Source organism: Eumetopias jubatus, unplaced genomic scaffold, assembly GCF_037043125.1.
Source record: "Eumetopias jubatus isolate StellerSeaLion01/CBP00866 unplaced genomic scaffold, mEumJub1_p1.0 scaffold_3, whole genome shotgun sequence".
NCBI lineage: Eukaryota > Metazoa > Chordata > Mammalia > Carnivora > Otariidae > Eumetopias > Eumetopias jubatus.
Window position 1 is genome coordinate 147,275,484 of NW_028274809.1, and position 24,144 is coordinate 147,299,627.

The 24,144-nt window shown below is 35.0% G+C and overlaps 1 protein-coding gene across 1 annotated transcript in view; it reads left to right on the plus strand.

Annotated features, from left to right (window-relative positions):
* PCDH17 (protocadherin 17) overlaps positions 1-21,976 on the plus strand; it is a 92,125-nt gene extending 70,149 nt beyond the window's left edge. The window contains exon 4 of the mRNA XM_028107326.2: positions 21,294-21,976. Within this exon, the coding sequence (XP_027963127.1) occupies positions 21,294-21,976 (683 nt within the window). The remainder of the gene's footprint in view (positions 1-21,293) is intronic.
* Positions 21,977-24,144: the final 2,168 nt, after the last annotated feature.

Below are 24,144 nucleotides of genomic sequence, written 5' to 3' on the forward strand. Positions count from 1 at the left end.
TCCAGAACTGTGAAAACTAAATTTCTATTGTTTATAATCTCCCAGCCTATGGTAGTTTGTTATAATAGCCCAAAAGGACTAAGGTAAGTGTTTACAGAAAAAAAGATGATTTAATATTAATATGCTGGGACATAAAACCCCAAAGAAACACAATGTTTGTATGTATATATACTAAACTGACTTAAAATGTTTTTTTTTTTTTTGCTAATAATGCATATAACTTTTGCTAATGTACAGTATATTTTGGTGAAATTTAGTATCATATTTCTTTTTTTAAGATTTTATTTATTTATTTAACAGAGAGAGAGAGTATAAGCAGGGGAGAAAGGCAGAGGGAGAAGTAGAATCCCCACTGAACAGGGCGCCCGATGAGGGGCTCGACCCCAGGACCCCAAGATCATGACATGAGCTGAAGGCAAACACTTAACTGACTGAGCCACCCAGGTGCCCCTAGTATCATATTCTTAAGGGAAATATACTTCTGCCTTATTTTTTCCCACTTAAATGAAAAATCAAGTCAAATGCTGCCCATACAAATATAAAAATTGACTATTTAAATATTTATGTATTCGCTTTCCCAAAGAGTGGAAAAATTTATTTATTTTTAAAGATTTTATTTATTTATTTGAGAGAGAGAATGAGAGAGAGAGAGCACATGAGAGGGGATAGGGTCAGAGGGAGAAGCAGACTCCCCGCTGACCAGGGAGCCCGATGCGGGACTCGATCCTGGGACTCCAGGATCATGACCTGAGCCGAAGGCAGTCGCTTAACCAACTGAGCCACCCAGGCACCCCCGAGTGGAAAAATTTATTAATATATGCCTTCAGATAATGCTAAGTAAGTTTCTGACTAGAAACATACGTGTATTTGAAGCCATATTTACATATATGGAAATATGTTTTCTCCTTACAAGAGACTTTTTCTTATTTGTTAATCCAAATACTCATGCACGTATGTGTCCATACCTTCAGTCTAAGAGCCCACTAGTATGCATGGAAATTTTAAGCGAAGTTGCCATACACATGGTACTGAAAATGTGATTATTATACATAAAAATCAAAAGAAATAGAAACTAAAGAGAGAAGTCTTAGCAATCTTAGAAAATAAGTTCAGAGAGCTATTAGTTTGCAGTCATTTTAAGAAAATACTCTATTTTGGGACGCCTGGGTGGCTCAGTCGGTTGAGTGTCTGCCTTTGGCTCAGGTCGTGATCTCAGGGTCCTGGGATCGAGCCCTGCAGCCGGCTCCCTGCTCGGAGCGGAGTCTGCTTCTCCCTCTCCCCCCTGCCCATGTCCTCTCTCACTCTCTCTCTCTCAAATAAATAAAGTCTTTTTGAAAAAAAAAAAGAAAATACTCTATTTTGAAGTACTTCATAGGACTTAGATAATCTTACACACACACACACACGCACACACACACACAAGATATATTTTTCCTGGGTGATTTTCAGTTAAGACTTATACTCAGCAGCATCAATTTTACTGGCATATGGACCATCTCTTATGCCAAATTTAGTTTATTTATGAACCATAATATAGAAGACATTTTAATTCATTCATATCAATCTTGTTTTACTTTTCTAGAACCTACTTTGTAATTTGCCCAATTGTCATTTTCCACAGTGATTTTTTTTGCCATCTGGGTATTTTATATTTTGAAGGTTGTTTGTTTTTATTTTTGTTTTTATTTTTTGACAATCTGTATTACTTTCCAAGGGCAGCTATAACAAAATACTACTAATTGGATGGCTTAAAAAAAAGGAATTTATTCTCTCACAGTTCTAGGGACTAGAAGTCCAAAATTAAAGTATTAGCAGGGCTATACTCTCTCACAGCTCTAGACAAGGATTCTTTTCGTGTCCCTAGCTTTGTGTGGTTGCCAGCAATTGTAGACAAATCACTCCCATTTATAATTCCATGGTCATAATGGTGTTCTTGTATGACTGTCTCTGTATCTCTTGTTTCTCTTCTTATAAGGAGGGCCGTCTTAGGATTTAGACCCATCCTAATATTAACTTAACTGACTTCATCTGAAGTAATTATGTCTGCAAAGACCCTATTTCTAAATAAGGTCACCTGATTTTCTAGGTGGCCATGAATTTTGGAGGAGCAGTATTCAACCCAGTCTATCCTCTGGACCCCCAAATTCATATCTGTCCCTTTTACAAAATCCATCTACCCCCTCCCAGTATCATCCAAACGTCTTAACCCTTTCTAGCATAACTCTAAGTCCTGTATCTCATCTAAATATCAACTAAAAAAGTCTCACATCTCAGCATCTAAATCAAGTGTAGGTGAGACTCTGGGTATGGTCCTCCCTGAGCAAAATTACACTTCTTTCACAGACCTATCAAACTGGAAAAGAAATTACTGGTTTCCAAAATATAGTGGTGGGACAAACATAGGGTAGACATTCTCATTCTAAATGGGAGAAAATGGAAGGCATAAAGGGGTTACTAATCTAAAAGAAGTTGGCAATGCGGCAGGGCAAATTTAGTAGGTTTCAAGGACTGAGAGGAATTCTCTCCGTCCTGGCACTCTGCGCTCTAAGCCCTCTGGACTCTCTGGTGCAGTAACCCACCCTTCCTGGTCCCTGTCTCTGTAGTGGTACTTTAAAGTAATTTTTCCTTCATTTTGTCTCATCTCTGTCCTTTTCAGTCCATGTTAGCAGTGTTACATAAAATTCTCAATGATTATTTGCCTTCTGTGGAGGTTGAGGGGAGCCACACCATTAGACAAGCTGTGTTCTTCACAGATCCTTCCTCAGTAACCTCATCTCTAATCCTGACTTCTCTTAGGATGATGGTTGATTGGATCCATAAATCACACCCTAATCTCTATAGCAAACAGCTGTCTAGCCACACCCTTGCCCTTGTTTCCAGAGCATGTTATCTGGATAGGCAGAAAATTTTCCAAATCAGGTGTTGGTTTCTTTTTGCTTGAAAGTTCATTCCTTAATTGATCTCTTTGCTCTCACATTTTACTATAGCCAGAAAGGAGAAATCAGGCCGCATCTACTACACTTTGCTCAGAAAGCTCTTCAGCTAAATATCCAAATTCATCAGTTACAATTTCTCCTTTTCACCCAACAATGTGGCCAAGTTTCCTGCCCCTTTAGAACAAGGATTGCTTTCTACTGTCCAATAACATTTCCATCTGAGACCTTATGAGAAACACCTTTAACATCCATACATCTATGTACTTTCTGTTCTTGATGATAAAGCCACATGTGTGTCCTCAAAGATGATAGAAATTTTCTCTCTAGCTCGCCTCACTTCTTACTGAGCCTTGAGATGAGTCATTAAGTTTTTTGATGTTTATATTTCTTCCAGTAGTTTCCTCAAGGCAATCTAGGCTTTTAAAAATCATGCATCTCAAAACTCTTCCAGTTTATTACCATTACTCAGTTCCAAAGTCACTTCCATATTTTTAGGTATTTGTTCCAACAGCATATCACTTCCAGATACCAAAATCAAGGTATAATCAGGGCCATGCTCTCTAATGGCTCTAGAGAAGGATCCTTCCTTGCCTCTAGCTACTTCTGGTGGTTGCAGTGATGCTAGACATAATACTCCGATCTCTCCTTCTATCTTCACATGGCATTTCCTCTGTATGACTGTCTCTGTGTCTCAGTTTTCTTTTAAGAACATCATACTTTGGATTAGGGCCCACTCTAATCCAGTATGACTTCATCTTAAATAATTACATTTACAAGGACCCTCTTTCCAAATAAGGTCATATTCTAATGTTCCGGGTGGACATGACTACAGGGGGACAATATCCAACCCAGGGAACATCCTATACCTGGTTTTTTTTTTCCTCTAATTTCAGTGAAATATATTTTTCTGAACAAAAGAGGTCTATACCTTATATGATTCTTGTTATATTATTTTAAAAATATATGCTATACTTTGAACATATCTAAAATATGTTAGATATTGATTACTGAGTTTGCATTATTATCAAGTGAATGTAAAGTGCCTTTTGCATAGTAAAATAGTCAGTGGATAGAAAAAAAGTCCAATTTATGGTAGGACTGAAAACTTAAGAGAATCATGTCAAATGCAAAAAAGACAAATGAGTCTGGTAACAAAATAAGAATAAATGAAGGTTGTAGACTATAAACTTTTGCTCATATGTCTTTGGCAAAAACTAGATTGTCTCTTCAGAATTTTAAATTGAACAGTAACAAGGTGACTTACAGATTGATTATTTTTTTCTGTAAACCAATATTCTGTATATTCTGTATTCTCTTTTCTATGTTAAATATCACAATAGGCATCATTTAAACATGTGCATGAGGCAGACTTATTTTCAGGTGTTTCCATCTGTTGTGGGAATATACTTTAAGAATAGGAGAGAAACATACAAAAATTAAACACAAAGCCGGGGAGAAAAGAAAAAAAAATGAAAGAAAACATCTGCAGGGCAACAGTGTGGAAAAATGTTTGAGCTGCCTGTTATTAACTACTCAACCTGTTTTACATTGGAATCCTGCATAATTACATTCCAGGGGAGGGGCAAACAACAGATGTTGAATAAAGGTTGAAAATAAGAAAATGAGACTATTTAAAAAATAAAGCTACTTTGCTCACCAACAGGCATTTTTTTTTTTTTTGGCAGGACTTTTAGATAGCAATCGATTTCATATATTCACTGTGCATTTAGATGCAAACAAAGTGTTCTCTTTTTTTGTCTAAGAAACTGATCAATTATACATCCATATATGCCTAAGTTGGAGGTGCTTAAAAAGCAAAACAAAAACAAAATGCAGCATTTCTTTTAATTTTATAGAAATGACATTTATATGTTGGGTGAAAAAAGTTGAAATTGTTACAGAAATATATGTATTTCTCATTACTAAAGTCAATATGCTTTTATTTTTTATTTTTTTATTCACTTTTATTTAATAATAGCTTCACTGAGATACAATTCACAAATCATAAAATTCACCTTTTTAGGGAAGTCAATATGCTTTTAAAAATTGAGGGTTTCTAGTGACTGAGTAAAGAGCTAAGTTTCAAGTAGTCTGCTGTTTCAAGTTCCAGACAAAACACATCGAAATTTCACTAGAAGTGAACATCTTTATTAAAGCCTTATTCTCTAGAGATATTAAAGAACAGAGAGTCTGCAACTGATTTGGTGGCATGCATATGTACATCTTCTACCAAGTATTATGGAGAAGTTTCTATTTTATGTAGGATAAATGAATCCATCATCACAAGAGTATTTTTCCCATTGACCGAGGCATTCATATAGTTACTTTGCATTGTTTCTCTCTCATCTAAACTAAAATACTCCCCCAAAGTAATTTTCTTCCAATAACACTAAATTTTACATATCTGGGGAAATACCAATGACTGTATCTTTTAGGGATTGATCAATCTAACTGATTTTAATATAAAAATTGCAATCAATAAAGGAGTCGTGATTCAATTGGCCCTTTTTTCCCACTTGGTTTTTCTATTTGTTAACTAAAAATATTTTATTTTTCAAGCATTCCCGACTTTGCTTTCCTTTGCTATCCTCACCCTACACACCATCACAACTAGACTTCAGTCTGTTGATCTGCTTCCTCCAGGTGAGCAATTTCTTCATCTGCTAGCTTTCTTCTCTGTGATCCGAATTTTACTTGTTAGATGATGGCACTCGTAAGACTATACACACATAAATGCAGAACTTGTAGATTTTATTTCTTTAAAGGAAAGTAGCATAGTAAATAAGTAATTTATTCTATTATCTCTGCATCAGTACTATTAGTATTTCAGGAAAAGATGTGTAACATTAAGAGTTGAAGAGAGAATCTAAATATTTATTCATTTATATCAAGGTTTTTCATGTTTATTGTTCTTCAGTGAGTTTAAGTGGTCCAATTCTTAATTATTTACTGTAAAAAAATCACCACTTATACAAATTTCACTTTGGAGTGAATGTAGGAAATGCTAGGGAAGAAATTGGTGGACTGGAGAGAAAGCTGTTGTAGGAAAGGGGAATATTACTTTGCTTGGATGTTGGTTGTGGGTGTAGAGCAAGCTATATGACTGTGGCAGCCTAAAGAAGAAACTGTGTTTCACCTGAGAAACTAGGTCCACAAATTCTTCTTTCACTTTGGAGAGGCAATTACACTCCATATTAGAAGTGTTATTTTATGGAAATATATCAAAGGCTTCTTTACACATTACTTTGTAAAATCTGTACACATCACCCTAATACAGATTCCTAAAGGCAGGGCAGAACCAAGTTCCTATCAATTGCAACAGCTAGTGAAGCTCAAAATTAAAATCCCCTGAACTTGATAAATTTTGTCAATATCTTTTAATTTTGAAGTATGCTCTGGATGTGACTCAGATGATCTGAGAAAACACATTGAAATATGAAATAACTGGATGGATTAAGTGAAAGACAGAAAGAAGTATCTCTCTCAGGTGAAATTTTAGTTCATCACATTATATTTTTCTATGTCTGGATTGTATATTGTCCAAGACTAAGTCATTTGAATGCTTTTGAGAGATTTGATTGGTTTCTGAGCAGTTTAATTTCTACACAAAGGAAACAAGCCAGGGGAGAAAATTATTATATCAGGTTTTTGTGGTGCTTGAAAAATATACATGTATGTTATAGCAATCTAATAATTACTGTTATATTTATTTGTGTTGCTTTACTCATGCCAGAAAAAGGGAAGAGGTTGCATTATTTCTGTGTGGAAATGAATGGAAATTGGAGGGAAAATACAAGTAAAGTCCTTAAGCAGATCGTGTTACAATGAAGAGAGTTTTACTTATTTCTGATTTGGGGGAGTGAGGAGAAAAGTTTGACAACATGAGTTCATGTACACATATGTATACTGACACACCTATGTACAGTCATCCCTGTTATCCTTAAATACTTGTGATTTCACATTCATTAAATTAAAATCAGTTGGGAAAAAATTTTATTTTTCAATTCTGTAAAACTTAAATTTAAGGATAACCTTATACCAAAGAAACATTCTGGCTTTTAAAATATATATTTATGCACATGATTTTGTGTGTTCTTAAAAATCTCTTTCTCTTAATCTGACATCAACTCTCTGCTCATGTGCACTTGTGTGCTTCTGGTGCATGTGCAGGTGTGCGGACATACTCACCTGTGCACACATCTGTACTTCACCATGACTGTCTACTAACGTGAAACACAGAGTCCTCTGGGAGCTAGGACTGAGTATCAGGAAACCCAAAGGCTGTTTGTTGTAAGGTGGATTAGGCCTTTATTTTTACATCCACTAAATAGTTCCATAAGATTTTTGTCCTTAGGTAAGGCTCCTTCCATTCATTTCCATTTGGTATGGGAAAATGTTTTTTCATCATGGGTATGAGGGGTGCATATATTAAGAATATGAATGTTTGCCTTTTTAGTTGTAGTTCTTTGTTGATAGTTATCTGACATATTACAAGTTATCTTATCATTTCAAGACTTATATTTTCTTCACTTAAAATATTAAGATAGTGAAGCTTGTGAATATTTTCCATCCACATATATGCTACAATAAAACTCTCCAGTTTAAAACTCAATTACTGAAGTTCACTGAACATAATCTTCTCCTATTTTTGCACATATATATTTCTTTGAATTTTAACATACTAGAATGATTATATGTAATATAATCATTTTATGTGTGTGTTATAATTTTATAATCATACTAACTATATTTTTTGGTTTAAATCACTGTAATCTCTCAAATATATGGTTCACATAGATACCACCTTTATGTTTATGGATAATAAGTAGATCAATGAGTTATTATATGTTAGACTGTGAAATTTTAAAATAAATGATTAATCTTACAATGAATCATTTATATTTGGAATTTTATGTAAAATTATGTGCAGATATATATGTTTTTAATCATAAAAGCATCATTCCCAATAGATAAGAAGTCTTTATTTGCCGAGTACTTCTAACTTAATAATTTCTCTATTTTGCTATAATGCTTATTACAATGACCTTATTTATAATAATAATTAACTAGGTAATTTTCTTTTATGATCATGTATATTTTTATCAATTCAGTAAATAAACACTAAAATACCTCTTTTATTAAAAATTTGCCAAATCAAATAGTTAAATTTTATTCCGTTTTTTTTATTGGACCTTGGGTTTTAATACTAGTTAATTTTAGATGAAGGAACATACTCATCTGAACCAGTAAAATTAAAATAAGTCACCTAAAACTTTAAGTTTAGGATGACACTCTCTCAAATTCAAGTTGTTCTCTCTTTTGGGCAGACATTTTGTGATCCCAGCTATGTGACCACTAGCAGGTTCCACATTCTCCAATTGACTCAAGTAATTACACCATTCTAAAGGAATTTCAGGATTCATTTAGAAAGTTGCTGCCATTTTCCTAGATTGCAAAGAGATTTACTGTGAAAGAAAGTGTACAAATTTGACTTGTTCAAATTTAAGTTTATTATTTTTTATATGCCAGAACTGCCTAAATAATTTATTTGGGCCAGATTATGGAGGGTTTTGAACACTAAACTGAGTAGTTCTGATTATAGCAGTGTCCCTTAGCCACAGTTTTATTTTCCATGGTTTCAGTTACCTCAAGTCAACTGCGCAGTCTGGAAGCAGATGATCTTCTTCTAACATATCACCAGGTGGTCAATAGTAGCCTTACTTTACATCACAGTGCCTAAGTCCCTCCCCTCACTTCATCTCATCACATAGGTATTTTATCATCTCACATTATCGCAAGAAGGATGCATACAATATAATAAAATATTTTGAGAGAAAGACCACTTTGATATAATTTTTATTACCATATATTGTTATAATTGCATTATATTATTATCAGATATTGTTATTAATCTCTTAGTGTACCTGATTTACAAAATAAACTTTTTTTAAAATAAACTTTATCATAGGTATGTATGTATAGGAAAAAACACAGCGTATGGTATATAGGGTTCGGTGCTATCCATGGTTTCAGGCATCCCCTGGAGATCTTGGAAAGTATCCCTGTAGAAAAGGGAGGACTACTGTATAACATTTTTCAGTAATGACCATGGAAATTGTTAGGCAGCTACTCAAAAATAGCTTCTTCTAAGATTGAGCATACATATCTTTTAGGGGGAAAAAATTCAAATATAACATGCCTGAAATTAAAAAAGACTGCCTCAATGAATTCTCCTTGTGATGTCAGTATGAATTTCCTCTTAGATTGGATTTAGACTACAAGTCTGAAAATAAAATAAGTTTTCATATATTTATTTTCCTGTTAATATTACTCATGGGGAATATACTTTTTAATCATCTGTTCTTTGCTCCAGGTATGGTTGATTATCAATTAAATTACAGAAAGTACTCTCCAAGATAAGAAAGTATTTAAAACATCACTGTAGACACCTTTTGATGTTTATACTGCATTATGTATGGATAAGCTTTCACATCCTTTAGAAACACATTTTTATCTTTGCTCTGATTGAAGGGTAGCATTCTCCAATAGCTTTTTGACTTTTCGGTTTGATTACATAGCAGGGTGATACAGAGGGACATCTCTCCTATTTTCTTTTTCTTTAAGTTTTTTTTTTTTTTTTTTTTTTTAATTCATCAGAGAGAGAGCACATGCAGGAGGAGCAGGCAGAGGGAGAAGCAGGCTCCCCGCCGAGCAAGGAGCCCAATACAGGACTTGATCCCAGGACCCTGGGATCAGGACCTGAGTCGAAGGCAGACGCCCAACCGACTGAGCCACCCAGGCGTCCCTCCTATCTTTCTATATATGAATTTCCTGACCTCTTTTCCCAATTTCTCCATTGCTTCAGTATGCTTTAATGATTACAAAATATTAAAGCTGTTACATAAGAAATGGCTTGTCATTGCCAGTAAAATCCATTACAAGAAACACTTTTGTATATTTACTCTAGAACATGATATTGAGTGTATTGATTTTGCTTAAATTTTCATTCTTAGGATGACCCAATCATACAGGATAAAAAACATCAGCTTCCAATAAACTTATAGCACACTAAAGGTAATAAGAACAGAATGGTTTTAGAGAAGTAATTCCAAGAACAGGCTTTATTTAAAATGTCAGTTATCTTTCCTTTCCTAATATTTATGTATTTTAGAACTAGCTATAATAATGGTAGCAATAATTGTGGCAATATTAGCAGCTTGATGGTGGGAGTTGTTTTAGTAAGATCAACGCCAAATTGTTTAGGTTCGGACTATCTGTATTTCATTCTAAATTTACCTCTGGGACGCTATCAATTTTAATAGTTCTTTCAGACAAACTTCATTTCACAGAAGGCATTTTTGGTGAAAATACATATTTATTGTCACCTGTGTGTGCATGCATGCACACCAAGGACCTCTAGCTTTGGTTTATTTTTTAAATCGTAATATAAGTAATTTTTGTAGCAATCACTTATGGAGAAGTATAGTTTCACGTATATTTCCAATTCATATAATACATTTCCATATGTGTATTTTGTACTGTTTTTTTTTTCTTTAAAAACACTATGTTTTTAAAACTACTGATCTGAGCAAGGTACCCCTCTGTTCTTTCGGAACCATGTCCATCTAATTTAAGGTAACTGAACTGAAACTTTGGATCTATCTCTAGAGAGTAGAGTTCTATGAATTTAACGAAAAGCTTTTGGAGATTAGAATGTCATTGAAAATATAAAAATATAAAAATCTTTCTGAAAAATCTATCTTTTGGGACTCCCAAATCCTATTGGCAGGTGTTGATTACTAAATAATAAGCAAGAGAGGATTAGTTGCACCTGAATTAACTCTATTTTCTGAGAATGTAAAAAATGACACCCGATTCTGTGTACTTGTCTCTAGCAATTGAAAACAAACAAGTGCTAGAAATAAGATGAACAATGGGATTTAAACTGGTAAGTAGATATACATCCCAATAGAAATCAGATAGCAAGCCTGAGAGAAAAACGGTAATAAGACTATCTTGCTTGCTTCTTGCAAAGAGTTCGGCTTAATAGGTATGTTTTCGTTGACCTTCCTTACAGGATTACCACTTTGCTGGGAGGATGACTTGAATTTTGGATGTATTCATCCATGTCATCAAAAATGGTGTCATTATCTGAGATGGGGTTAGCTAACACAGGCAATAAAAGCATAAGAAAACATCCTCTATAAAGATGAAGAATAGTAGCATATTTAAATAGTCTTGGGTCTGAAATTCAGAGTATTTTTCAAGTTGCTATAATTTTAAATTTGTCCTTGTAAACCAAACAGCTTTCACTAACTATTGCATGCCGGAGCATAAGTTTATCGCTGCATATAAATCAGGTTCTTTGGGAAGCTGCATTAACCCTTTCAAGACTCTAAAATTACAAGGACTCATTAATTATTTCATCTGTGATGATGGCTATCGGATAAAGAATGAGAGACAGACGCAGCTAACTTAAACTAAAAGAGAGAAACTGGCGCATTTGACCCAATGCAGTAGAATCAAAAAAAGAACAAAAGGAGATACGTAGGAGTGAAGAAAAAACCCTATAGATGCTAAGGTGTAGGTTTTTAGGACACTCACTGTTTTCTGTAATTTAAAAGTATAAAGAGGTGATTATTTAAATATAGACTTTGATTTCAATAAAGGTGTCGCTGATTTTTAAAAAGTCCCCAAGGAAAAAATATTCTGACCTCTGTGCTTCAGTGGATGTATTCCAGGCAGATGTTTATCTTATTAAAAATTGTAATAAATAAATAATAAATATAGAACTTTTTAAGTCTCAATAATAACTAGAGAACTTTGAATTTTTATGTAAATGTGGTACTGAACAGACAGATGAGATGTGACTTTATTTTTTTTAAGTAAGCTCTAGGCCCAATTGGGAAATTGAACTCATGACCCTGAGCTCAAGAGTCACCTGCTCTACCAACTGAGCCAGCCAGGTGCCCCAGAGCTGATGTGACTTTAAATCCTATAGGGTGCCTGGGTGGCTCAGTTGGTTAAGCGACTGCCTTCGGCTCAGGTCATGATCCCAGAGTCCCGGGATCGAGTCCTGCATCGGGCTCCCTGCTCAGCAGGGAGTCTGCTTCTCCCTCTGACCCTCCCCCCTCTCGTGTGCTCTCTCTCTCTCATTCTCTCTCTTTCAAGTAAATAAATAAATACATCTTTAAAAAAAATAAACCCCATATATCTCATAACAAAAGAGAGCCACTATGCATAACTTTGTTTAGGTCCTGGGATCCTTCTGAAAGCCAACATCACAGCTTCATAAATGAGAGGGGTTTTTATTGTTTGGTTTGGTTTTGGTGTTTGGTTTCAAGTTTTTATTTATCATTCTAATTTCAATGGTTTTGAAATAAGTAATTTGTAAGGAATGGTTTTGCTTATTATAGATTATCAATAGTATTTGATATCTTTTTAATGTAGTCTTCCTTTACATCAATGACGGCATTCAGGTGTGACTAATGAGTGTGTTCTGTGTGCTCAAGGAATGGAGCACAAAAGAATATACCATGGTATCAGTGTCTTGATCCTCAAGGGGTATAAGGATCTCATTGAGGCAGACAGATTAGAAAAGAATAAGAGTTAGGGAGCTAATACTAGATTATATAGTTTAGTGGGAAAATGGTGGCATTATCTTCATTCAAAAATAGAAATGCTTATTTTGGACAACGTTTTCAGGAATTTCCTGCAGTTATTTCTTCTTCATGATATCCAGAATCAACTTTGCAAAGTTTCTGAGATTCAACATCAACCTTATTTGCGGCTCTTCTCCTTGCCTTGTAGGAGTATTTATTGCCTCTTTCCTAGTTACCGAAAGGATCTTCTTTCTTCCAAACCTTTCCTCTTCTGACCTTCTCAAAGAATCATTTAATCTTTCAGATACGTGATCATATGCAATTTTATAGTTGGTCAATAATAATAGCAAATTAGAGAAAGAGTGAAGACAGATAGATAGATGTAGGAAGAAGAAATATTATTCTAATGCAGAATTATAAAATACAGGACTTATACAGTTAATATTTAAAATACCAGTTGAATCAATATACAATAAGACTTTCTTTAGTTTAGAAGGTGTAGGATGAGATGTGAGCAGAATGGGGTCATAGTGAGGTCAGAATGACTATGTCAGTGATTCATGTCGTGTCCTATTGTGTTCCACTGGAGATATCCTGGTTGGGGCCAAAACTCTAGCTATCTGTTTCCAGAAATAATGCTGATTTGAATGCTGCTTGCCCTGTGGCTCATCTCAGTTTTGTGTGTTCATACATGTTGTCTAATATCTTTTTCAATCAAGCACCTAAATATTTCAAGAATCTTCTGAGACATACAATACACTGCTCAAATACCTATAATAGTGCTTCATGGCCTGCTTCTTTACGTTTGTTTTTATTCAGAGCTTTTTCATTCTCTTTTAAATCCTAGTGAATTTTCTGTACATTATTATTTTATTTTTTCGCTTTACAACATATGTCCTTTGACTTATAAAGCTGGTCTTTTTCTATGAAATGCACAATCCTGTGTGGTTATTATTTCACTTTCTAATCCCTTCACCTGGATCATCCCTTTCCTGCTCTCCACTATTTATTGAAACTCTGATCATCCTTTGAATTGCAGGTCAAGCACCCCTTCTTGTACAAAGCCTTTCACAAAATTATAGTCTACACTCTTCTCTGTAGTTCTGTTGCTTGACACTCATTTGACATAGTTCAAAATGTAATTGATCATGAATTATTTCCCCTAGATGGTTTTAAACCTACTTTCTAATTTCTAGTCAAAGTGCAAATGCCTTACTGAAGAGATAAAATCTTACAGGCTGGAGAATTTTAGAAGTGGATAGACATAGGTTTATCTACTACAAACCTTTCCTTGACACAACCTTGTTATTCTACAACATTCTATTCAAGGTGCCTTTGCTTGAAAACTTCCCATGCCTGAAGCACAAAGTTGGTGTTTTGTTCATTCTTACCTTGTGAATGCTTGAGTATAACTTCTTAATCTAGCTACTGAACTGTACACATCTAATATTGTCACTGAATTTGAGCTATCTTTCCTTGGCTGATGCATTTGAGTTGTATTGTTTTTCCTTGAGAGGCTCTGTCAGAGTCCTTTTCTCAAAAAAAAAAAAAAAATACAAAGTTTGTTTCATGAGTGTAGTAAGCCCCCAGTGATGGCTCCACCTACAGTATGGGACTGGGGGAGAAGGGGCGGCTAAAAATAAAAATTGAATCTTAATTCCAGAGACGTATGCCAGGGGACGCAATTCTATTTGTGCAAAAATTCCCAATGCATGGTTTGGATTATCATTTTTTAAATATTCTTGATGGGGGCATATAAAATCTCCTTATATCCTTTTCCTTTCATTCTTTAACATAAGTTTCCATTTAATTTATGTTTTCTTCATCTCAGAGCATTATCTATATGTTGTTAATATATATGCCAGAAAATTCTCTGGTAGACATGTTATTATGTCCAAAGGGTCACAAACACTTAAAACCATCCCTGAAGGCGTGCAGGTGCACTGAATAGTAAGTGCAAATGCTCCAAGCACTCCAGATACCCAGCTGCAATTGGATGCAGTTGAATATGATATAGGCCAGTGGTTTCTGTGTCTGAATGCAGCCGTGGCAGTACATTGGGAAGCATTGTGCAATGCAGGTGCACGCTAGAGGATTGCTACTTCAAAGCTGCCACGGTTTGACTATTTGATGGTATTATAATAACTTCCTCTTCAAAATGTGCTTTTCACCTATCAAAAGCAGACAGAATGGTATTTCACAACTGAAGTAAAATCTGCAAGCCTGATTGGCAGTGGATCAACCTAAAAATATATACGTTTCTCTCCGAGTTTTTTTATTATGGGAACTATGTTTCCAAATTCTGATTCCTTATGGCCAATTATTAGGAAATAATGTTAAGTTTCTGGAGTTGTATACCTAGTGTTTAGTCACTGTATCGCTGCCAACATGTAAATAGGCATCCTCATAAGATGAGCACGTCAGCCTATTATAACAAGTTTCATGGTCCCTCTTACGTTAAAAAAAATAAAGGAAGCAAAAACACATCCTACATGTGTGTATTTGTGTATCAGTTACTTGATTAGTAAAAACAATTAGGTTCCTGTGCACAAGAAGCACGGGAAATACAATGCAATAGACGAAAGATCACTTAGCTAAAGTAAAGTGGTTGGTTCTCTGATGCCACATTTTCCCTAACCTTTTCCTTTTTCTTCCCTGCACTAGGGATGCGCCAAGCTTATTAAAAATTGTGCTAAAATTAAGCCTGGCAGTCATGTGAACACTAGCAGAAAAAAAAGCACATGATAAAATTGTAATGTATTCCTTTCTTTCTTATTCTGACCCAGGGAAAAAAAGTTTTGAGACAACTTTCCAACACTGTATCTAGAAATAATATTGAAAGTGAAATTTTTACCCCTCTCATAGAGTGAAATCAAAAGGTTTATTTTCCACTAATGGGCTAGTAAATGGGACATAGAAATCATAAATGGAAATTATTTGAATGAATATAGATTAAGGTGTCATTTATATGGAATGATTCACTCCATCATCATAACAAGTGTAAGGAGTTTATAGGATGGTAAAGGAAAGTAAGCGAATAATAATCAACCACCAAAAAAAGAAAGAATTGTTTATGTTAGAAAAGCGTCAGTTCACAGGATCGTGCGAATTATATCAACTCACTGCAAGGAAAATTTTATTAGAGATCTGTTGGACTGTATTCTGATGAGATTTCTATTTTAGCATCGATACTTTTTATTTGCTATGTTAGAATATATTTGGATTAAATTTTAATTTGTCTCAATCATAAGGGAGTATGTGTACATGTGTGAAACTGAGTGTGTGTGCTGAAGAACAGAAAAAGGCAGCGAAAACAAACTGTTCGTATACCAGTGAAACCTTTCAGTAGAAAACTGGTACCCAGAAACTGCTAGTCGAAGGTCTTGGCTTGTCATTGTTTGCAGGCGGATAATCTGTGATGGGTACCTAGTTTAGATTCTGTAGAGTTAATCTCCAAAACACCAGTGCCAGCCATAAATAGAGATAGGTGCCTGCTCTTTGCTTTTCCAGACAGCTAATTAGGTGTTATGAAAGCTTATGTTGGTGAAAGAAGGTAAATTAGAAATAAAAAAGAAAAATGAGAACGAATAAAAAATGGACTTCCATTTATAGAGTTGTCTACTTGGAAACAACTCTAATTTTAAGATGCTGTTAGAAACAGTAGCAACCACCACACTAAGAGAAAAAAAGTATTCCTATTTAAAGCTGTTTACAAAGCAGAAATAAAACCATTTTGTTGACAGTCAAAAAGCAGAGCAAACTCTCTCTCAAATGCCCTTCCCCCATAACCACAGCATTTTAGAACCTCCTCACTGATGCCCTGACTTGTGGATTTTGGTTTTCGGATTTCTATGACACAGACATTTATTTCTTCATTATAAAAAATTAAATCAGATGCATATGTGAAACTCTTATGCTAGAAACTATATGCATGTTTTTGTACAAATATGTGGGCTCCGGAGGCAGCAAGCAAGTTGAAACTAGAGGGAGGAAATCCTTTTATGTTTCCTAATATCTCCCATAAGTAGTAACAAATTAGTTGCCAAGTATCTCTCTTTGAGTAGTGTGGTATGGTGCTTTGAAGACAGGGAAAATAAGCTTAATTTCTGATTTGTGATAAATCCCTGCCTGAGAGTGAGAGAAACTAGAATAAATAGGTAGATTTACTCTGGACTAAGAAATTTTATGGGGACTGGCTCCTTGACATGTTCTCTTTGCAGTGACCACTGAATCATAACGCACAAGGATTGTTTCCCCTGACTTTTCCCAAAATGATCATGTTTAGCTAAGGCTCCCTTAATCTTTATTAGTCCTTGCTGGTTTAAATAGTGCTTTGGCTGCAAATTTTAATCTTATACATAGTAATCTTTGGCACCTTTTACCCATTATTGAGATGGCTATGCACCCCTAATGATACAGTGACATTACAAGGTGAAAATCACATTGTAAACATTAAGTTATGGACACCTTTGTGGAAGATTGTTAAAACCCAATAATGTAAGGGTAGGTAGTTTGATGTTTTACCTAAATATTTTCTTTCCTCACAGAGATGTAACTTCCACAATGACAGTTCCTTTGAAGGTGTATTTTGGCACCAAACGATTGCTTGCCTAATATCGTTAAGATTAAGTTATTAAACTGCTTAGTCTAGGTTAAAAAGAGAGAGCTTTCAGATATGTCAGCAAATATGAATATGCAGATTTCAGACATCTTTATGTCTAAATCAATTTGAATTACATAAAATTCTAAAGCAGGGGTAGTCAAGTTGTTGATCCAGTCATGGATTTCATACCTACAGTAGGGCAAAGGGAAAGATTAAAATGTCGTTTGATATTTGAAATAAAAAGACTTATACCTATATATGTACATTATATATGTAATGTTCTATATATAAAATGTGTATATATATGTGTGTGTGTGTTTTATATGTACTTATGTTATCTCCTAAACTATGAATATAGAACTTTCCTTTGCATTTTATTGATTCATCTGTATTTCTCTTATGACAATTACTGATAGTAAATTTTCAGGAATGCATTGGTTATACATTTGAGTTTTAAAATTTTGTTTGGACTATGTCCTGGTGAAAGCTCAAAAATTTTTTTAAGATTTTATTTATTTGACAGACAGAGAGAGAGAGAGAGAGCACAAGTAGGGGGAGTGGGAGAGGGAGAAGCAGGCACTCAGCCAGATGTGGGGCTTCATCCTAGGACCCTAGCTGGGATCATGACCTGAACTGAAGGCAGACACTCAATTGACTGAGCCACCCAGGTGCCCGAAAGCTAATTTTTTTACCACACACACACACACACACACACACATCTGTGTGTGTGTGTGTGTGTGTGTGTGTGTGTGTGGTTTATTATACAGCTGAATTGCAAGTACTATAGTCATTTGAGTGACTTTATGTCTTTTACAAAAATATATAAATTAAGATTACAAATTAAAATAATTAAGATGACTATGTTAATTCCCTCTCTTTGAGAGCTTGTATAATAGTCAGACATGGCAATGGGAGTATAGAAAATTCTTAATACTAACCAAGTATTTAAATTTATCAGATTGTCACATGATTCTTCAAGGAATCATACATTTTAAATATGAGACACTGTAAACTTTCCCTATAGGCAGAACTGCCCAGAGTCCCAGCTGTTGGCCTTCAGGACAGTTTTCTCTTTGCAATGTAAGCATGCTTATCTCTCAGTTTCTCATCTGCATACCATTTGGATTATGCCATCTTTTTTGGCAAAGGGTGCATTCTGTGAAAGGATAATCAAGTTATATTGAGGGAAGGGTGAAAATGGGCATAAATAATTTCTTTGTAATCCCAGATTGGTCCAAAAGAAAAAAGTGAATCTTGGATCAATTATGTTTACCTTGATTTTTTCTATCCAGGGTCTCTGAATTTGTTTTCTGATACAAATACCTAATCTATGTTAATAGCGGCTGTCTATATAATTTGCTTCATTTTCATTTCTGTGGCATATAATTCAACATATCTATTCTGAGTCCATTGTGCCTAAGGTACAGGAAGAAGTTTGATTATTTACCTTGTAGCTCTAGGTCTTGAGAAAATACTCCGCACTATTATTTTTATGATACATACTTAGTTTATTGAGGGGATCTTAAATATATATAATAGAAGGTACACACGACAGAAACCCTCCCGCACAACTACCCCCCCTTCACTTAGCTTTCCTTTTTTTTTCTTCTATGTTTCTCATTTTGTTTATTTTTATGTCTGGATGGTCATTCATTATATACTACCTATGTCCCTTTTTTGTACCTATCTATTCATCTGTTTATTTATGTTCCTCCAGAAATAATTTCACTTTCTCATAAATTCTTATTTGACCCTTGGCAGTAATAGTTCACTTTTTGCTCCTAGTTTCTGCTGCTTGTACAAAAGTATCCATTAGATTTTCTTCACTGCCTGGGAATTGCTACCGTTGAAATTACAGTCTAATCAGAAGGTGAACAGCTTAAAATGTATCATAATCAATACGCAGAATTTGCTCCCTAGGTTGTGACATAAAGGAGTCAAGTAAAAAGCTGCAGATTTTCAGCTGTGAAATGCAAACAATCATTTCATGTTGATGGTTTCAAATTCAAGGTCGATTTATACTTTCATACATCTGCATTATTCTATCTCTTTTACTCTCTTCTTAAATTCATATTGAATTCATGCAGTGCTAGGCTACCTAAATTGCTGAAATTGAAGGCCCGTTCAATATTGGAATATAAAACTATGTTACCATATTTCAAAGAGAGTGTACGGGTTGTAAATAAGTTTTTTAAAAGTCATGAGTTTAAAAGACACAAAATTATTATCAAATGAAACAGATAGTGAAGTTTTCTACTGTATTTTTAGAGGATAAAATTGGTTGAATGAAATGATACATATTTCTTTTCTAACACAGACTGATACAGTTGTAGAGGTTATATTGATGACTCCCAGTCAGAATAGGTAGAGAAAACAAATACCTGATATTAAAATTTTCTGATATCTGTTTGTTTTTTAAATGTCTGCTCAACCTTAAATCCATACAAGAAGGCCTCTGAGAAAATTTCTGTCTCTAGATTTTTCTGCCACTCTTTATGTCCATCTGCCTAACAATCTTCCAAGGCACAGATAATATTTGTGTCTCTGGGTGTGAATATTGGAGTTCAGTTTGAGACTGCCTTTCACCATTCTTACGGGCATTACATAATAAACTTAACATATTTCATTCATTGTAAATATATTTTTTGAAAACATGACAAAATTAAAATAGAGGCGAGCTACCTGAATACATTTTTAACATTTCACAGATATGAATGACACATGGTATGAAATACCACAGTATTTTTGTTCTGTCAAGACACCATTCTGATTTCTTTCTAAAAAAATTTTAACCTCATAAGAAATTCTTTTATCCTAAAACCTTCTGAGATAAATCAACTTGTGGTTTATTTTTTTTTCTTTTTTGGATAAGGAATTATTTATGTGTTTTAAATATGAACTCAGATTTTATATCTGACTTTACAAAGTAACTATATAAATTTACCAGTGCTGTTAAATTCAGTGCTTTCTATTTTAAATCTCTCATCTATTTTTTGGGGGGGTCTTGCACAGGACACTATGAATTTATAGGGATCCTCTCACATCAATTAAATGGCTATCCCAAGGGTTTCTAAATGTGTAGGGAATTCTATTCCCATCACACAGAGGTAAATTGTAAATATCCTCTCCTGGAAAAAAAGAAGTCCCTGATTTAGGAAGAACCATTAAACATAAAGGGAAACAATCATTTGTAGATGAAAGGGACAAGTGGGAAGATGTAGTTCAAAGTTATAGTTTAAAATATTGGGATGGTGGAATTATGCAGCTGTTGTCATAATGAAGGAATTTTCTTTCATATTTTCTGTTCAGCATCTTTGAAATAAGGATCATTAAAGAATGCTTTATTTAGATTCTCTGTATGCCTATTGGCAAAAGACAGAAGCAAACATTCTCACAGAAAACATTATCATTTAAAATAGGAAATCATGAGTTGTCATTCATCTGAACTGTATCTGTTGACTGAATCCATTTTCACCTACTTACACCAAAACAAAAAGCTGGAGTGAAGAAAACTGATTACATGATCCATACCCATATCTAATAAAATAGGAATGTGCACTTTTTGACAAGTTTATTCATAACATATTCTGATAGAAAATTCCATTTGCTCCTCTCAGTAGGAAAAGTGGGCTTTTAAAGGAAACCTTTTATTTCATGACTGTCACCAAAATAACAATTACAAGCAAAATAGGGATAAAACATTAAAAAAAGCAGCAGTTTAGGACTTGTTATGGAAGTACGCGGTCTAGTTTTTACCCCGTTATTTGATTTGAAAAATTAATCCTGGTAATCCTTTTAGAAGTTCACTATTTCCAGGACGGGTTATACAGAACAAAGACTAACTGATATCCTCAGGAGATTAGTTTACAGTGATGTTCTATTCTACTGAGAATGATTCTCCAATGGCCACTTTTTACTTCTTCCCAGGCTATGGGAATTCATTAATGTCTAGAGAATAGACTTAAATAAAACCATTGTCTCAACCAGCAGGTTTATGCAACCATCCTGAAATGTTTTAATTATTGTTTTCTTTTCCTTTTTAATTAAGAGACCAGAGGTCAAACAAGCCCACTGAGAGCTGATCGCAGCCTCAGTAGAAATTTAAAAGCAACCCTAACGATTGGATTTGCTGTTTTCTTTTTTGTTTTACAGAACCGGAAGAGTGCGTTAATTGCACAGATGAATGCCGAGTGCTTGGTCATTCTGACAGGTGTTGGATGCCACAGTTCCCTGCAGCCAATCAGGCTGAAAATGCAGATTACCGCACAAATCTCTTTGTACCCACAGTTGAAGCTAACGTTGAGACTGAGACTTATGAAACTGTGAATCCCACTGGGAAAAAGACTTTTTGTACATTTGGAAAAGACAAGCGAGAGCACACTATTCTCATTGCCAATGTTAAACCTTATTTAAAAGCCAAACGTGCCCTGAGCCCTCTCCTTCAAGAGGTCCCCTCAGCATCAAGCAGCCCAACCAAGGCTTGCATTGAGCCTTGCACCTCAACAAAAGGCTCTCTGGATGGTTGCGAAGCAAAATCAGGAGCCCTGGCCGAAGCAAGCAGCCAATACTTGCCCACTGACAGTCAGTATCTGTCACCCAATAAGCAACCAAGAGACCCTCCGTTCATGGCTTCTGATCAGATGGCAAGGGTCTTTGCAGATGTGCATTCTAGAGCCAGCCGGGATTCCAGCGAGATGGGCGCTGTTCTTGAGCAGCTTGACCACCCCAACAGGGATCTGGGCAGAGAATCGGTGGATGCGGAGGAAGTCGTGAGAGAAATTGATAAGCTTTTGCAGGACTGCCGGGGAAACGACCCTGTGGCTGTGAGAAAGTGAAAAAAAAAAAAAAAAAAAAAAAGCATTGGCATTTTCTTGTCCCTTTTGTTGATTGAAAAATGATCCCTCCTGGCGACAACCCATTTTACAGGGATGAAGAAAGACCAATGCTGCTTTAAGGCTTTTAGTGAACATCTGAAGTGCCCACAAGTATGTTCTTTTCACCGCTGTTTCTTTTTCAGAGATAACAATGGTTTTGTTTTGACCAAACTTCTGTTAGGACAGAATTAACGATTCTGAAAGAGAAAAAAAAAATAAGAGAGAGAGAGAAGAGAAAAGAAAGAAGCAAAAGGAGGAGGAGAGGCGAGTTACCTTTTGACAATCTGTTAGGAAGGTATGCAGTGTGAGAACTGAAGTATTTCTGGTCACTAAGACTGTCCTCCGTGATTTATGCTGACGTAACTGTTTACCTATAAATCCCATACGAAGCAGGGTCATAATTTGTGATTTGTGGTGGATTTCTAGCAGTCATCACAGGCTTCTACATAAAGTCCCGAAAAGACCTTGCAGTAGTCCAAGCTACACCAAACATTAACACATATTTGTGGTAAACATTTCTGTATAAAGTTACCTGCCACACATATAAACATAAAGAACATTCCATATCATTAGTTGAAAAAAATAAAAAAAAACAACTTGGTTATTTGTAAGACACTTCATGTCGTACAAAAGTTAAATGTAAAAAGATATAGTCCATTTTGTCCTGCACACACATAGACTAATTCACTTCATTAAAGGAGAAGAAATTTTGAAAAGGTTCAGAATGCCTCTTCAGCGTTTTAGTGTCCAACAAACATATAAATAACGATGGATATGTTTTAAATTTGACCTGAAAAATAGTTACCATGGAATGATAATATGCAGAGGAAATTAACATGATTAATATGTTTTATTCATTTGTGGACACTAAAATAGCTCAGGAAAGTGAAAATGTCTTAGACATACACCAATCACATGACCATTTAAATGTGCAAATGTAAGAAGATTCAATGTGTTTACATCAAATGACATATTTTTATTGATTTATTGCAGATTCAGTGCATATGAGCCAAATTGTTGAGTGTATAAGAGCTATATTGTGTATTTTATTAAATTAATATATAGTTGTGTTGCAAAAATATTTGGGCTTATATTGTAAATGGCAAGTGTTGCCTCGGTAGCTGTCGAACTCTATGAGTTTTGTTTTTTCCTGCTTCCTTTTCCCCATGGAGTGTGGGAAGCAGTGCCTCAGAGCAGAGTCTCTTGTTTAATGTATAGTCTACCAAGTACTACAGTACATAATCTGTTCAAAATGTGTTTGAGTGAGTTGATGGAGCTAACTGAAAGGTCAAAAAAGACATCCATCAGTCATGGTTATGTGCAAGTCCTTGTAGAAGCTTTTATTAAAGTCACGCTAAATCACAAGAGAAACATTTGTACCGATACCTGAAACTTGTTCACGTTTTTCAATAACATCCAGCTTCTGCCTATGTAGATATCATAATGTTGATTGGTTTCTCAAAAGTATCTTAAGTGGTTCAAGATGTGTGTCCCATTATATTTCAAAACCATGAGAAATGCTTTAATGCATGTGTGGTACCAGCACTGGTTCCTTGCATTGTGTAGTGTGTTTCAAGAGGTCTGGGTCTTAACAAAATGTTTTTCCTTTTTCTCAATACTCCTCTGCCTCTTTTTATTGGTGTCCTTTGAGAACAATACACCTTCTCTTCCTTCATTTGGTTACACCTTTTCTTGTGACATTTAGCAAGTTTCAAACTTACTTCCGTATGAGGCTAGGAAACCTCAGATTTCAGGAATTGGGAAAAACAAAATTAGCACTTGCAGAAGTAGCAGCAGATGGGAAAATGCCTTGATTGACATTTTCCTTCAGCGTTTAAAATTTTTGGCATTTTACAGCTTCATGACAAACAGTTTCCAGCCCATACCTTAGAAAATGTGGTGCTGAGTTAAATAAAGGCTGTTTGTGCGGTGGAGCAGAAAAATGCGTTATTTGCAAACTGGTGGAGAATTCTGTGCCTTCTTTTCTGTCCACCAAGCCAGTGTAGAAACAGCGTAAATGTCATAAAATCATTATATTAAAAACAAAAGCAAAAGCAAAAACAAACATTGAACTTTCAGAATTGTTTTGTAATTCTAAACCTCAAAAAATTCAACTGAAAATATTTCCG